General features: G+C 41.0%; 1 protein-coding gene across 9 annotated transcripts in view; it reads left to right on the forward strand.

The window, feature by feature from the left end:
- Nucleotides 1-17,969, forward strand: part of DCLK2 (doublecortin like kinase 2) — a 142,590-nt gene that overhangs the window by 89,620 nt on the left and 35,001 nt on the right. For all 9 annotated transcript variants that reach the window (XR_006779870.2, XR_006779869.2, XR_015726505.1 and 6 more), the window contains one exon: nt 3,032-3,126. Coding sequence is in view for 6 of the 9 variants with exons in the window: in XM_045798861.2 (XP_045654817.1) it covers nt 3,032-3,126 (95 nt within the window). In the remaining 3 variants the exon portion in view is untranslated. The remainder of the gene's footprint in view (nt 1-3,031; nt 3,127-17,969) is intronic.

Consider the following 17,969-nt stretch of genomic DNA (forward strand, 5'->3'; position numbering starts at 1 on the left):
TATTTTTAACTGAAAGCACCTCTCTGCTGTGAAGCCTATTTCAAATCATATTATGCTTTCTGTAAAGTATCTCAAACACTAGGAAAGCTAATATAACACGAAATCGGCATAAATACAATTACCTGAGCTTACCATATGGTAAATGTAGATTTTTGTCAGGTTCTTAGCTTTTGTTTTAGCCGTAGGTTTACAGATATTTATCATATCAGTAAAATAAATAGAAGTGAGGAGCATGATTAAAAAATCAGGTATTCTAATGAATCCAATACATACGAAACTAAAAGCATGTTTCATAGCCATGTTTTTCTTGCAGACCAAGATGTTTGTATAAATACAGATTTGTTCAAATCTTCTTAAATTGAATTTGGAATGGATTTTAAATTTGCATTTGGGATAGTAGAGTAGATCTTAAAAGTTGTTAGTTGTTTAAATCACGTTTCAGAGGGCAGACAGCTTCTTTATGAGAGATTAAACCCCAAAGTACGTTCACCACATCCTGCAGTTACAGAAAAGTGAGAGTACAATTCACTTTTACAGCCCTCTAGCTGTGGTATACCTGTTAACGTTTAGAAAATTCTGTGGGATGAATTGGAACCTCAAACAGAGTGAGGAACTTTATAGATGTAACATTGTACCTTTTCAGTCTTGGGACAGAAGTGCTCCCTAAGTTCAGTCTTCTGGTTGACTTCCTCAACAAAACTCTTAGCAAAATAGCCAAATAGTGTGTAATAAACGCATAGAACATTCATCTACACAACATAAGTAGGTAAATATTACTGTAATTTGAGTCCTAAAAATGCTCATTTTAGGTTTCTAAGAAGCTTGTGAATCTTTCAGAGTCCTCCAAGATAGAAAATCTTCAGAACAAACAAACAAAAAAGCCCCAAGTTTATTTCTTCCCTTACAGTTGAGGGGAGGGGTGGGTAACAGCCTTCTTTTGGGAGAGAAAGTCAGGCGGTGGTGAAGGAGTGGTACCTGACGGAGGTGTGGGCTGCTTGCTGTCCACCTGCCGTGTGAGGGGAGCACTCCCACTCTGACCCTGTCCCATGTCCCACTTACCCTCCCTAAGACTCTGGAGAAATGTGCAAAGAAATGAAATTAAGGACTACTTATGAAGGAACATTTTTTTAGAATTTTCCAAGTGCTCTGGGAAACTTAGAAGCCCTAATGTGACTTGGTATTTCTTTAGGATGAGATTATTTGGAGGGCAATATAGACATGTAGTTACTGACACCAGTAAAATCCCTGGCAGTGAGTTTTGTCAAGAAACTATGTTTAGCAAGGGGTGTTTTTAGGGAGTTTTCTCTGCTGTCAGGATCACCATTTGCAGAAATTGATTTTTCTCCTTTCATCACTGTTCCAAGGTAGCCTCTGATATCAGTGTGGTGTTTGAGTATGTGTGAAAGCTAACAGCATTTAGTGAGTAGAGGCTGGTGACCTGCACAGGTTGCTGTATGGAATGAGGGGGAAAAAAAGTACAATTCAGTCTCAGCTCACAGCAAGTTGACTAGTTCATTGCCCATAATAATCTCTATTTTATGTGAATTCCTGCCACCAATTCCCTTTATTTCAAGAGAGTTTTTAAAAGAAAACAGCATTGAAATATAACTTAATTGAGAAATAAGCAGGACTGTTGAATATCCTAGAAAGTTTCTATTTGCACAGTTGCTTGTGTTGTCCTTGCACTCTAAATTTGCACATACATTTGTTAAGAAATTATAGATAACTGATCATTGTTATGCATGAGTAGTTTTAAATTAGAAAAATTAAAGTTTGGTAAGCTTAAAGTGACTAGAAAATTTTTTCATCCTCACCCAATTTAAAATGAGCAGTGCAGTAAATAAGCATGACTGCATAGACCTGGAACACCCTGTTGATCCGGACTTTTGCCTCTACTCAAGGACTGGTACTCACTTTTTTGAGTCACCTATTTAGGACTTTGGTCATCTGCATTCTGCTTTTTTACATTTATTAGTTTCATTTAAAGTAATAGTTGTGTGCTTCCTCATATTTAAAAACAAAAGAAAAAGAGGGACTTTGCTTTTCTTTCCGTAGAGATGAGTGACAGTTTTCGTCTTTGGGCAAAGCCTTGAAGATTAGTGATAAAAGGGATTTCAGATACTTCTTAGAGAGATAACTGCGCCAGTCCGAGATGTTAACTACCCACTTTGTGAAGCGACAGCAGAAATGGACCCAGGTGATACAGTTAGGAATAAGCACGAGTCACGCTGAAGTGTTTGACCAGCATTCTCTAGTATAAAACCTGCAAATTTAAGTTCCCTTCTAAACAGCAGTGGTCATATTTTCCTAGCTATGCTCTAAATTGAGCCTTCAACCTGGGAAGTGTGTGGAAGTTTGGAGGGGGTTCTACTGAGAAACCATCCAGATTTGCTAAATAACGGGAGAAATTAAACAGTGAAGACAAGAAAATGGAAGGAATTAACAATGACTAGTTTAGATAAAAAGAAAGTTGAAGAGTGTCTTTTATGGCCTTCAAACAAATAAGCAGGTGTTGCAAGAAAAATGACCAGTAATTTTCCCTTTCCATTAAGAATATGCTTAGAAAATCTGTTTGGGTTATGGCGGAGTTGATTTGGGAGAGCCGTAGAACTTCTTGGGTATTCAGGTTGGTATATACCAAGAGAGTGGATGTTGGAAGTTACGGGACAACCTTCATAGTAAAGTATTAGAAACATACCAGCCATTTCATTTCTCTGCCCTTGCTGGCAGGTAGGATATATGGACAAGTTCTCACGCACATCTCTAATTCCATAATGTTTTATATATTTGTTTATGTCACTGTTGGAAACCTATTACTGAAAACAATTCTAGTTTCACTCCTTATTTGTCTGATACTTTGTAATGCAGTAAAACACATTATTTTTGCTTTTCGCTGATTTGCCATCTGCTTTGAGCTTTAACTGAATCGAAGCTTCGTTGGAGCTGTGTTGTGCGTGTGCTTAGTGTTTTTGCACAATCTGGTTGGTTGGGGTTTTAGTGACCTCTGTCTCCTTTGTTGTCTCATGGTCAGTTAATGGAACTCCCAGCAGCCAGCTGTCTACTCCTAAATCAACGAAATCCTCTAGCTCTTCTCCAACTAGCCCAGGAAGTTTCAGAGGATTAAAGGTATGAAATATTAAATATTTCGTATGAAATATGAAATAATGGCATGTTTGTGTGATTTTGTTATTTTGAGTTGTATAGTTTGGTAATTTAATTTGTTCAGGGGCTTGGGTGCAATAACAAATCAAAAAGGAAAGAGTTCAGCATTTGGAGCTGGGAAGGACCTGCCTTTGAATCCTGTGTCTTTTTTCATCTTATAATTTGGATCAACTCACTGAACTCTTCTGAGCTCAAGTGTTCCCATCTCTAAAGTGGGAATATAAGGTTGTGTTAGGGTTGAACATATTGGGGTAAAGTATCATGAGTAGTACTTTTCCCGTTATTGTCAAAATAATTTGCAATGGGAAAGAGAACACTGTCAGTCTTTTACAAATCTCGTTTTGAATCATGATTTTAATATTGCTAACCTAATTTGACTTTGTGAAAGTTTAAAATAGGATGAAATACTAGTAAGGTACTTATGTGCGTCTGTAATAGCCCAAGAAGCTATGTTCATTTTGGTGAGAAGTTAGAAATAAATCTTAGTTTTTGACTGTGATATCCTTAAAATATAAATGGTAACTTAACATGGTCAGCAATTGGTTTAATAGATATTTTTTGGTTTAATAGACATTAATAGGGAGAAAAATGAATGAAACCAAATTTGCAAAATTTCAACAACATTAATTTCATTTAGTAGCTTTCAATAATTTAAATTTCTAAGAGAAAATTTGCCTGGTAAAATAGCAGTAAATGACTGAGGTTAAAAATTGAAAGTTTCCTTTTGTAGAAACAATCAGATTATCTGCATGGTTAATGTACTTTAAGAATACTGAAGTATACACAGTGCTGTGTATGCATGCGTAAAGTAACTTACTCTCTTGGTCTTTTGGTGACATTGGAAATGTCCTCATTAGGAATACATTCCCGAAAGTTGGTTGCCTAAACACTTCAGATATTGTCCGAGTGTTTTTCTTTACGTTAAGCATGTTAAAAAAAAATCATTTTCATTAGTACAATGGATTGTAAGAACCCCACTACCCCCTGGGTGAGTGAGGAATGAGAACCCGCTGAGCCCAGCATGCTGACACCTTCAGAGCAGTGAGGATTGTGGGCCCTCCACTTCTCCAAGGGTTCATTCTCCACCTAAAGTTTGACTGTCCTGCCCTGAGATGTCGTGTGAACATTCAGAGTGAACCTGCATGATTCTCGTGTAAGGGGCAGAGATCGAAAAGAGAAATTCCTTCCGGAAAAGGACAGCATATTTGTTTTTGTGCCAGCTTGACCGAGGTGGGTAGTAAGCGTGAGAATAGGGAGTCCATAGCTCTCACTGACCTCCAAGTGCTAGAAGCTCCTTTATCGAAACATCAAGGCATTTTGAGGTGCTAAACTGGCTTAGGTCATTTTATAATATGATTTCAGTGGAATTCTAAACTATTAATAACAAAAAAAGCTATATAAATTAAAAATCACTAATCAGCCAAGTATTTTCATCTTCCCCCCAATTTATTGCACCCCAAATAGACAGGAGGTTCACTTTTTTAATTTGAGTAACTTTCAAGAGAACTAAAGTAAAAATAATTCAAGTTCATTCACTTCTTCTCTAATTTCAGTTCTGTGTTGAAGTAAAAGCAAGTGGCTCCTCATGCTGGTAACTTGTTACCACAAATTCCGCACTGACTTTCCAGTGAGCCACAGTCATGTCTTCCCCCAGGCCATTGCTCTGGGCCCGCTGCTGAATCCTTTGATTCCTTGGAATTTCATTCACTTCCCTTTGTGGTCCCTCGGTAACCTTTGCTCCCATCTTTCTTTCTAGCCCACCCTCAGCTGTGAGCCCAAGATTGTCCCTTTTAATTGTTGCTGCTAGGTCAGTTGGTGCTGCCTCATGCTCACCCACCCTACACACGTGCACACAAACTTATGCAAGATCACTTACACTTCTGGAGTGGAGATTCGTGGAGTTTTAAAAACATGATAAGTTGTTTTATTGCTGAGACATTAGATAAAGTGTTCTCATTACACTGCGCGTATCAGAAATGGTATAGCAACCCCAGCACCTAGCACACGGCTCTCCCGTACATGACAGGCGCTCAGGATTACCTGCTGATGCTCAAAGAGGTAGAGAAATGTTGGTTAGTGGTCAGGATGGAAGGTGTGTGAATGGGGAGGTCTCGGTCTCGGTCTCGGTCCTTGGATCCCCATGAAAGGATATACCCACAGATCCATGCTCAGAATAAAGACAGCAGGAAGGAAAGTAGCAAGCACAAAGCAGTTTATTAAGGCGAAAGTGCACTCTCAAGGTGGGAGAGCGTTCAGGTTCTGGGAGGTGGAACCAGCCCCTAGGTTGTTTTGGGATTAGATATTACTGGGTCTTCCTGGGATGGGACGTGCAGTGTGGTGGTGGGGGGGGGGTGGATATGCCTCTAGTGGAGGCTGCTTCCAATCTTTTGGGAGACTTCTCCCACAGGTTGGGAGGGGGAGTGTTTGACCTACAAGGTTTGTACCAGAACCATCACTGTAGCTTTTCCCCATTGGGTGGGGCTGTACCTGCAATTCAGATGCAGTATAATGAGTCTAGGGGTGACCCTGGGGCCTGGAAGAGGAGAGTATGTGTGTTCCACGCTGTGGCTTTGATCTGTCAGCTCTGAGGTCTTAGAAGCTACAAGGTCAGGATGTTGTGCCCCCGGGCTTTTAATGTATCACCTGTTTATCACCGTCCTTGCCTTCAGCTCCTGTCTCTATCGTTCTCCCCTTAAGGACTTGGGTCTCGGCCTCCCCGCGTTCCTTCCACTGCTCAGTCTAACTTCTACCTAACTTATCCATGACCCGCCCCCTTCCCTCTGAAACCCACTTTGTCTTACAGCACACTTGAGGCCTGTGGGGTTTACTCACAGCTGTGAGACCTCCTCCATGTTTTCTATCTTCGTCAAATAAGGACATTTGTTTTTAAATGAACTCTGAAGTGCTAGGATTATAGTTTTTTAAATTGGCAAAAAAAGAAATAAAAACCTACTTAGGAAGCTGGGGAGTCTATTTCTCTTCTCCTCACTTTAAAGCTGATATAGAATTACCGAATTTTACATTAAATATTAGCAGCTAAATGAGTCTCTGCCCCCGATCAGCTTGTAGGCCACAATGCAAACTGTGGCCTGTTCCCCTGGGTCATGCCTTATGGAAATTGCGTCTCCTGCCTGTTCCCAGCCGTCGGTGGTGGTGGATATCGTGGTGGGGAGGAAGACCAGCCTTTGAAATCCTGCTGCTTCGTCATGTTACTTACTGTACAAAATACCCTAATTTTGATGTCCGTGTAAGCTCTAGTCAGCATCTGTCCACATTTGCATTATTTTCTCTATTCAGTGACATTACAAATGGAGAATTACAGATAATTACCATATGTTAGTGCTCTGCTTCTTTCTTTCCCTTCATTTAAAATGGCTTATTAAAGTCAATTAAGAGGGAATGTCTGACAATGGAGGACTGTTTTTCGCAGGCAGGAACTATTTATCCTGGTTAGATGCTTTAATGGCTTTGGGGATAGATAATCTTTTTCCAGAGAATCAGAATTGACAAAAGCAAGCAAACCAAGCCAGGACAGCCTGTGCAGGAGATGACACTCTTGTCTCTCTGTCTGCCAGGACCCAGCTTCTGCCAGATTATTTATTTGTTTATTTAGTTAATTAAGTCTCTGGGTTTTACCTAGTAGGGAATTAGGCAAAGTGAAGTCAGAGGGAAGCAGAATTTGATATTCTACCACAGTTTCCCTGTGCCAGTTTCTGGGAATCATTTTGGTGTTTTGGTGGGGACATAGGAAGAACTGAAAATGAAAACAGGGTCATATTGTGATGTTTAAGCTCTGACCACAGAGTGTCCATGGCTTTTTTTTTTTTTTTTTGCTCATTGAAAAAGATTTGAGAAATACAGAAGCAGCCCACCTCTTCACAGAAAAGTCCTCATAGTTTTCCCCATCCTACTCTTTGAGAAAGACCTTTCTGCTGCATTTGTACGCATTTATAAAAGATCATGCTCTTTGAAGGGCTGGACCAAAGCCAAGAGGGGAAGGAAAACTTTCTTCAAATGGTGAGTGGTTTTTGTAGGATGGGAGTGTAAGAAATAGGGTGGTAACCAAGCAGTCCGGGTTCTTTAAATCTAAAACTAAAAGACATTAGGATAACTGAGAGTTAGTTGTACCTCGATTATAAGTTTTTGGTTTTGCTAGTTATGTGAAACCTACAATGTGAAAACAAAGTCATCTCAGATCTGTACTTTAGTCTTTGTTTTATAGATGGAGAAACTGAGGTTCAGAGATGTGAAGTGACTTGCTCAGGGTCTCAGTGGATGAAGGCAGGTGGAAAGATAGAGAAGTGCCCAGCACTTCTACCTGACCCCAAAAAGCTTTAGTAAAACGACAAGGTTCACGAGAGGTTAGGGTTATTGGTTTTCTTTGGAAGCCGGCAATGGAACGGAATAATGTTAAGGTTGACATGGGCTGGAACAAGATAGTGGGGTCCAGGCCCAGCACACACATGGGTACCTGGATATGAGATAACATTACATGGTGGGCCTGGCATGGAAGCCCCATTTCGAGCATAGCAGTATGGCTGGGATTTGAAAACAGAACCCATGCATATCACCCTTACTAGCCCCTAAGGATACAGTGAGAAAGCAAGGCCAGTCTGTTAAACAGATGGTTGAAAACAACATGGTCAGACCAAAACTTCATAAAATGAGTTACTAGGGCTACCTAGGAGGTCTCCATTGGGCCATTTCCCCAAAACCTAGTCCGTAGGTATTAGAACCTGGTTTTGCTTTTGTATGGATTTAGGGACTCTGGCTTTCCTAAGGCACCACCACTGGGTGGTGATGCTCACCTGGGAAGGAGGCAGTTCTGCAGGCCAGAAACAAGCCACCTTCAGGGCGCCCCAGGCTTTATCTTGACGTCAGGCTGCCTCCTACAGGCAGACACTTGGGGAGCCTAAAGGCCTTTTTAGTAAGGCCAGTTCATGCCAAGTTGTACTAGGCCTGTGTCAGGAGGGTATGTAGCATCTCTGGACTCTTTCTGGTTTGTTCTTCTTTAGTTCTCCTTAATAATTAAAAATTTCTGTGAGTGTTTCAGTGTGAATCAGTTAAACTAAGAGGAACCAAGACAAGTCAGAGGATTCAGATAGAAGTGGCGTCCCATAGTATGGTTACACAGAAAGAGTGTCAAGGAACGAAGCCCAGAGCTCATTTGTGCTCCAATGCCACCCTTTGGAGAAGGACATCAAATGGTATAGTGGTTAAAAGCATGAGCTCTGAAACCAGAATTTCTGGGTTTGATCTTGGCTTAGCCACTCACTAGCTGTATGATCTCAGGCAAGTCACATCACCCTTATCTGTTTTAAGAAAAAAAAGAATTAATAGGACCTAGCACACAGGGTTGAGATTAATTGACTATAGAGAAAGCACTTAGAATAGCTTTGCTGTTCTCTCTTACTGTAAGCCTTGGAATTTCCAGGTTCAGTGTTCCCATGAGGCAAGTTTTACTCATAAAGAAAAAAATTCACTGTAGCAGTATATAAGAAGGAAGGAGAAAGTGAGAGAAGTCAGACTTCAGATTTTATTACCTCCTCTGCATTCTCTCTGTCATGACTCTGTGCTTCGTCTCTGTTTTCTTGCCCTCTGTCCGTAGTCCAGCTCCATTACTCTGTAAGGCAGCTTAGTAACAGGTTATTTCGAAATTGCAGCTTAAAATAGCAGTAAAAAAATTACTGTCTTGGACAGTTCTTGGGGGTCAGGACTCCAGGAGCAACTTCACCAGGTGGTTCTGACTTTAAGATCGTTGCCAGGGTTGTAGTCAAGGTGTGCACCCTGGCTACAGTCACCCGAAGGCCCTGCCGGGGGTGGAGGATCCCCTTCCATGGTGACTCTTTTGCTTTGTGGCAGGTTGGTGCTGGCAGGAGGCCTCAGCCCTTCCCCATGGGGACCTCTCCATAAGTTGGCCTGAGTATCCTCAGAGCATGGCAGCTGGGTTTCTCCAAAGCAAGCGATCTGCAAGAGAGAGTGCCATGCAGAAGCCCTCCTGTCTATGACCTGGTCTTGGAGGTCAGACACCACCATTTCTATAATAACTTAGTAGTCACGTGTCAGCTCCGTGCAGCATGGGAAGGGACTACACAAGGGCATGAAAATCAGGAGGTGAGGCTTAGGGGAACCATTTTGGAGGCTACCATACCCCTTCTCTCTGCTTTCCTCTCTTTATCAGCCACCCAGAATTTCTTCCTGAGGCTGCCCCTGTTCCCTGAATAGGTTTCTGTCCATTTTCCTTTTTGAGGGCCACAAAAGTCTGTCTCCTTATCAATTTTCTTATTTTGTTTTCCTGATTGATCACCCCCTGCCCATTCTTTTCTCTCCCCTTCAAATTCTAGAATCCCACCACCACTGATGTTTTCTTCTTAATCCTCATCTTCCTCTTGACCTCAGCCCATGATCTCCTGTTTCCTCTGCCCAAGCCCCTCAGAGTCCCTTCGACCTAGCTGATAACTTTCCCTGTGGTAATATTTTCTGTGCTTAAATCACAGCATTTTCTTTGGGACAGATAGGCAATAAAGAGTACTAAATGTGTCATCAGCTGCCAGATGGATGAAGAAAGCATTTCCCTGGAATTTAATTCATCATCCCTGTCCCAGTTTAGGACTTTCAAGGCTGTAGTAACTTAAGGGTTCCGAATCAGGGGCACATCTGTGGACACTGAGGAATAAAATGTCTCACGTTTTGATGCTGAAGTGTATGCCCAGAGGCTGTCTACTGTGAGTATTCTTGTTGGTTGAAAGAAGAAAGAAAAAAAAGTACATTTGGAACACTGTCCAACATCTTGAGATTATAAACTGTCTGATGTGCTGATATTTTATCTGATGATGTCTCCTGGGTCTGCTGGTGGTGAAAGATTTTCCAGATTTGTGAAGTGTGATGAAAGGGCTGGTAGTATCTCATACTGATTGGCAGAGCTAAAATGCAACTCTTTGACCTTCTGAACTTCAAAACTTCTTTTCCAAGCTGTGAAATGTAAATCCACAGTAGCCGCTGACCTTAGACGTTTTTGCTTTTCCCTGGAGCTTTGGTTTTTCTCTGGTATTTAAAGCTAGTTAATAATCCTCAGTACTGAGAGACTGACTACTTTTATACTCTTTTTATTACCCCAGAAATGCTGGATGGTGACTTCATCTTCGAACGTAATTGATTTTGTTGACAGAAACAAAAACAAAAGAGGGACTAAGCAGTTTTGAAGACTTCAGTGGCCTAACAAAATAAATCATCATTATGAATCTCAGACGCTGTTTGAGAACAGTGATTTGCACATTGTGGTTTCTCAGTAAAGAGAGGCATTTGGTGGGTCAGTGGCTCAGTGGGGCTGAAGCCCACCTTCATGGGGCTGGAGGGAGAGTTTGCCAAGCAAATCAGTGTATAAATAGGATCAGGGGTAAGAACTTTATTTGAATATAAGCAACTCACGTATTAATCTTAAATGCTGTCTTATTCATGAAAGTGGCCCATTAGAAATTCTTCTTCGTAGTATATTGAAGATTATTGGATGGAATTAAGACTTAGAAGTTGTGGGGGCGCCTGGGTGGCTCAGTCATTAAGCATCTGCCTTTGGCTCAGGTCATGATCCCAGGATCCTGGGACTGAGTCCTGCATCGGGCTCCCTGCTCAGCGGGAAGTCTGCTTCTCCCTCTCCCACTCCCCCTGCTTGTGTTCCCTCTCTTGCTGTACAAATAAATAAAAATCTTAAAAAAAAAAAAAAAAGACTTAGAAGTTGTAGTGAATTGGCGTACGCCAGTGACCGACAATGGTAACTTCCATAGTTTGGACTGAAGAGGGAGGCACCTCTCCTAGTACCCTGGCATCCTAGAAATGGACGATACGTCACAGTGAAAGTGTGCAGACATTATTAGCAGGTAGGCATGGTTATACCACCTGTCTGTTGCTCAGAATCCAGTAAGCCAACACTGTTTGAAAGGCTCACTTAGAGGGATGTGCAGAGATTCTGTGGAGGCTTTGGTGGCCCATGTAGTCAGTCCACTGGAGTGGCACCAGTACTCAGGAACAGACAGGCACAAATCTAGCAGGTTCCACAAAGCCCCTCTCATGGACTATTGAGTTGGCTTGTGCGTGTGCCGGCCGAGGCTTCTGGTTAGCCGATAATTCACTATTTACCACTCCTTACCAATCACAGATACCAGGTGCCACTAATTTAGCCAAATAAAAGCAAGTCTGAGGTTTGGCTACAGATAAGAATACTTTTTATATGTTACCAAGCTTTAGGTGCTGATTCAGATTAATTGTTCTCATATGGCATTACTAATGGTGAAGTATTTCAGAGTAGATTATCACAAATCCAATATAAAAGTGATGAAGATTTCTGTTTTTGAGTTATTTTAATTTCTTTTAATCCACATATAATTAACATAGTGTTATATTAGTTTCAGGCTTACAATATAATGATTGAACAAGTCTATACTCAGTGCTCATCACAGTAAGTGGACTCTTAATCCCCTTCACTTATTTCGCACCCCCCGCCACCTCCCCTCTGGCATCCACCTGTTCGTTCTCTATATTTAAGAGTCTGTGTTTTCTTTTTGTTTCTTAAATTCTGCATATGAGTGAAATCATATCATGTGTCTTTCTCTGACTTATATCTCTTGGCATTATACCCTTTAGATCTATCCGTATTGTTGCAAATGGCAAGATTTCATTCTTTTATATGACTGAATAATATAGTCCGTTGTTTGTATATCTATATCTATATATCTATATCTATATATCGCATCTTCTTTATCCGTTCATTAAAAACTTGGGTTGCTTCCATATCTTGGCTGTAGTAAATAATGCTTCCATAAACACAGGGGTGCATATCTCTTTTCAACTTAGTGTTTTAATTTTCTTTGGGTAAATACCCATAGTGGAATTACTGGATCATGGGGTAATTCTATTTTTAATTTTCTGAGAACCTCCACACTGTTTTCCACAGTGGCTGCAGCAGCGTGCATTCCCACCAATAGTGCATGAGGATCCCTTTCTCTCCACGTCCATACCAACACTTTTTTCTTGTGTTGTGATTTTTAGCCATCTGACAGGTGTATGGGGACACCTCACTATGGTTTTGCGTTTCCCTGATGGCGAGTGACGTTGAACATCTTTTCTTGTGTCTGTTGGCCATCTGTGTATCTTCTTTGGATGATTTCTGCTTTTAAATGCATTTCTGATTTAGCATTTATCATAATTCATACTGGCTTTCCCTTTTAATTAGTGGAAATGATATTTTAAATATTTTTTTAAACCCACAAAAATGATAATAGAAGCAAATCTGCTTACAGGTAATATCTGGTAATACAGACTTAAAAAAATCTTCAATACATTGCAGAGGTCATCTTTTTAAAGAAAAATATTTTTCTTAAGCTCTCTTTATGTGAGGAAAGGCTGTGGATTTGTTTATCAGTTTGTACAGTATTTGACTCAATGACAGGGATGTGACTATAGTGCTGTAATCTGAAAGCATGTTCTAAATATACCACAATGAATATTTTGATGAGTAGGTCTTGTACTGGGTGTCATCCGTACGTTAATTTAATAGCCTTGGAAGACTTCTCTTATTGTCTTCTTAGAGCAGGGCACAGTGTGAGAATAGCCAAATAGCTCCTGGGCTCTGGAGTGAGACCCGGATTTAGATTCTGACTCCACACATTTGCTGTGGTGTTTGGGCAAATTATATAACCTCTCTGAGCTTTGGTTTCTTTATGGATTAATGGAGATTATGATAATACCTAACTCATAAGATGTATTCATTTCAGGACTTGCCACAAAGTAGGCATTCGGTTAACTGTAATTAGTGTCTTCTTTCCTTTTCTTACAAAGAGAAAGTTGTTTTTGGCTAGAGATAACTTGCAATGGTTAGATTGTTGGATGAGTGACAAAGAGAACTTAAGGTTGCTGAAGAATGACAGTTGCTGCCATAAACTTCCTCCATAGAGGTTCTCGACCTTGGCCACACATTAGATCACCTGTGGAACTTAAAAAGAGTACTTATACCCAGGCTGTACCCCAGAGATTCTTTATTCTGGGGTACAGTCTAGCAGAAGAAGCTTTCAGATCATCCCAGGTGATCCTGATATATAGTCAAGGCCAGAGAATCACTGCTTTATAGCAAAAACCATACCCGGAGGGTTATTCCGTTCTAGAGTTTAAGAGTGTAAGAATTAGATTCCTAAGAAAGTTTGTGTAGACCAAGATTTTGCTTGCTGGCCAAATTTGGCCCATAGCCTGATTTTTTTAATTAAGTTTTATTGGAACACAGTCACACTTATCGTTTACAAGTGCTCTGTGACTGCTTTCATTCTACAATAGCAGAGCTGAGTAATTGTGATAGAGACCATACCACAAAGCCTAAAATACTACTCTCTAGCCTTTGGCAGGAACATATTTTTGACCCCTGCAGTAGGCCACTTAAAAACTGAATCATAGTGCCATTTTCCAAGATGCATCAAGAAAGCTCACTACACAAGAATATCTCCTAGATTCTGTTCAAGTGCTTCCTTTTATGAAAAGTCAGAATGAAGTAGTGTCTAGCATTATTCTCAAAAGTCAATAGTAATATGCTGTAATGCATTGATCTAGTCATTTTCACTTTTCTTGGAGAATTGCCTATTTTTGAATAAAACTTTACGTTTTTAGTGTGGTACCTAACATTTCTCTTTAAATTTTAAGTTTTGTAGAAGTTGTAATAATCTACTTATCAAAGAAATTTAATGTAGGGCACTCTAACTTGACTTCTTGGCTAAAAATGTAAAGCTGGAATGTTACTCATTATCAGCCATGATTGAGTACATAGCATTTACTCAGTCAGCCATGAATGCCTTTTTAAATGATGCTAGCAGTTGAGAACATGTTATAGCTTTTTCTGCTCTATTTTCACATCTTTTAAAAAAGTTTTTAGCGGAAGTGAATAAAACAGAAACAGACTCATAAAATACAGAGAACACACTGGCGGTTGCCGGGGGGCAGGGGGGATAATAGGGGGATGGGCAATAGGTGAAGGGGATTAAGAGGTGTAAAGTATAAGCTAGGGAATATAGTCAATAACATTGTAATAGCTCTGTATGATCACAGATGATAACTATACTTACTGGACTGAACATTTTATAACGTATGTGAATGTCCAATCGCTATGTTGTGCACTTAAAGGTAATACTACATATCAACTGTACTTCAATTAAAAGAAAGAACATAAATATAAATATTTAAATATAAATATATATATATTTCTCTCAAGTGCTTAAACTAGTGCTGTCCAATAGAACATTCTGAGATGATGGAAATGTTGTTATCTGCATTGTCCAGTATAGTAGTCACCAGACACACGTGGCAGTTAGACACCTGAAATGTGGCTAGTGCAGCTGAGGAACTGAATTTTCTTTAAAAAACAAGAAATGAAAACAACTTAGCAGAAGCAGGTTCTTGTGCCTTTCCTTTCCTTGGCTACTCAAAAATGGAGTTGCTGCCGCTCCCAGAGAAACGGGTAGATGGGGCAGCAATGCTGGGTCACGTGACACTCTCACCACTATCTCCAGTCCTTTCCATCATCTTGCCTCCTTGACCAATCAGGACCTCATCAGGAAATTTGCCCCTCTCTCCTCCCCACCCCTAAACATAATCACATCTTTTTGAACCAGTAAGTAATTATAGAAGATAATCTCGAGAGAGCCCAGATGCTGCCATCCATTTATGCTTTATTGAGGAGGTCTTGCAAACATGCAGCATCTAGGCACTTTCTTTGTGCTGTCTCAGCATTGCAGTTGCTGATGGCAGCACGAACGCTCATTAGCATTTTAAGAGATTTTAATAAAAATTGTTAGTTTGACAATAGACGTGGGACAGGTTTAATCAGGAATGCCATATTTTAATCTCTGGTGCTAATTCAATCTTTGCTTCCAGAAGAGAATAATTCTCTGAGCAGGAACAGGGAAATGTAGAAACTGTGCTTGGGAAACAGGGAGAATTTTGTAGTCCTCGCTTTATCCCCTGCGTTTGCATTGCTCTTTGTCTGCATGTCTCTCAGGGCACTGGGAATGCTTTGCTTTATATTTCACAATAGACACTTCACATTTGCCGGGGATCTGTCCGGGGATCTTGGTGAATACCCAGCTTTTCTTGTACCCTTGGAGCACCAAGCTTCATTACTGGGAGGTCAAGTGAACTTAATCACTGGCTGTGTGATTCCAGCATTACGAGCGAAATTCATGCCTTAGCAAAATGGCTCCCTCTCACGGGTCGTCAGAGTCCTTTGTCACTACCAGAACCTTAACAGACCATTTCTTGGAGTGTAGAGGTTTCTTGGAAGGGTTTGAAGCATGCACGTATGTCTCCTCATAAGATTGTAAACTCCTGGGTGGTAGCGATCGTGTCACTTCATCTTTATATCCTCTAACAGCCCAGCGTCGGTTATTGCTGAGGGAGGAAAGGCAAAATGTTCCTGTGTCAAGTCATGTCCCTGTTCAGCTGTGCTGTCATGAAATGATTCCCCTTCATGTTTTCATTTTCTAAGCATTATTTTCAAATAAAGGAACATTATTTGGATAGGTAATTAGATAGGTCCCTCCTGTTAACTCTATCTATATAGGTCTTTGATTTTGTTTTTTTGGTAAATGCTTGAGGTTTCATACTTTAAAAAAAATAATTCAATTCGAGAGTTTTGGAAAAATGCTCTTCTTGCCATCATTATTTGCTAAGGAAGCTGCACTTACTGGTGATTTAATGACACGTTTGTCAGATGCATGTGAAAGTAGCCTTTCAGTTGGTCCCCACCACGTGCCACGTCCTCCCTTGAGGCCTGGGACCTGCTGTCTTTTAGTTGCCAGGGATTCAGTGTCCACACCTCCTCTGTCTCCCAGTCTTTCTCCTTGCTGCCTGTGAATCCCAGCACATGCTGTGTTTGTAATTGCTGGGCTGTACAGGGACTTGGGTTAGGTCGGAGTAGAGGTTTAATCAAAACAAACATTGGGAAAGTTACAGTGGTTCACAGGAACTCAATTAGTAGATACTCCGAGGAGTCACCCATCCATGTGAAAATGTATACGGAGGTAAAAATGACTTCTTTTTAATCCCTTCGAAGACCTCCCTCTTAGAGAGCCCTTGAGTTAGACAGAACACATCAGCTGGCAGTGAACTAAAATTTACTCATATTAGCTCGAGAAAGGGAGAAGGATGTTACCTGCTTCCAGGAGAGCTAAGCAAGCAGGCCTGGGGGAGGGTAGGGACAAAGGCAGGTCTCAAGATGTCAGCAGTGGGCCTGCATACTGGACATTTCCCTAGGCTCAGAGTGTTGAGAAGAGAGAAGGTCCCTGCCCAGCACCCTGATTCGACCAGCTGCGGCCTGAGGGTGTGGGGCTGCCCCATTCCGGGTTGTGAAATTTAGACATGCAGGTAAACCGGTCACTATGCACTGTTGTTTCCAGGTTGGCTGCTATGAATTTAATTTGGATCTCTTATTCCTGTGACTGGCAATTTTCAGTCTAGGAAGGGTGAGATTAGAAGAGTAACAGGTTTGAAATGAATTATTTAGCAAAAGATCTCTCATAGCCATTGTACACTCAACAATTCGAAAACATTTCTCAGTCATTGGATTCAGAACTTTATGCTAGATGCTTTAAGGAAAAGTATACTAATACCTAATACTGAGTTAGTGTTACCTGTCAGTGAGTTTACATGTTAAATGAGTTTACATGTAGGAGTTAATTTTAATTTTCTTGCTATTCTTTGAACTAGGTAGGTCTTGTGACTATCCCTATATTCAGAGCAGAAAATTAAGACTTGGGAAATTTAAGCAACTTAAGAAAACATATATATTGAGAGGCATCTGGGTGGCCTGGTCGGTTAAGCATCTGATTCTTGATTTCAGCTCAGGTCGTGATCTCAGGATCCTGAGATCAATGACCACATCGGGCTCCACGTCTGGGTGTAGGGCCAACTTAGGATTCTCTCTCTCCCCCTCTTCCCCAGCCCGTGCTCACTCTCTCTCTCTCTCTGTCTCTAAAATAAATACAATCTTTTTTTAAGAAAAAAATTGAGTTAATATATAAAATTCATGGGGGAAAAAAAGCAGTGGGAAATAAATTGGACAGGCAGGTAGTGAGACAGACGATGGGGTTACTCTGTTGGTCACAGAGACCCACTGCTGTTTTGGATCCTCGGGGTCGCATCAGAACTATCCTTGGAGAAGTTTCCTGGCAATCCTGTGTGGAATGGCTGAAACTAACCAAGGAGGCCTTTGATGAGGCGCCAGGAGAAGCCGAAGGAGGACCAGGACCAGGGTTGTAGCTGTGGAAACAGAACTGACTGGAGAACCTTGCGGTTTTCTTCCAGGCTTCCCTTGAAGTCCCCTCTCTGGGCCTGGGTTTTAAATGAGCTAGCTTTTAAATATTCTAGCATAAACTACAGCTGATTTTGGAATTGCCTTTCAATTCCAGCTGCAAAGAAATAGAACAAAGCAGAAAAGCTAAATTTTGAAACACTACCCGCCAGTTACCTTGTGAGAAACCAAATGATCGAACTCCGAGGAGTCTGTGAAGTATTATGGTACTGTCATCAGGTTAAGGGTGGCCTGAAAGGGACCCGACACACACACCCATGTTGCTACACAGTTTTTCTCCATGTCAGAGTGAAGGAGACAAAACCTGTGAGAAGCACGTTTGCCATTCAGGACAGGGGCTGATTTGTTGTCTCTCACAACTGCTTTTCCTTGGCCTCGCATTCCTAAGAGGACACACTACTGCTGGCTTTACTGTCCACACAAGGTGGTGACACGGGATCAGAGAAAACAGACCAGGTTTTAATGC

Source organism: Ursus americanus, chromosome 13 (genome assembly GCF_024610735.1).
Source record: "Ursus americanus isolate L20-20 chromosome 13, mUrsAme1.1.p, whole genome shotgun sequence".
Lineage (NCBI taxonomy): Eukaryota > Metazoa > Chordata > Mammalia > Carnivora > Ursidae > Ursus > Ursus americanus.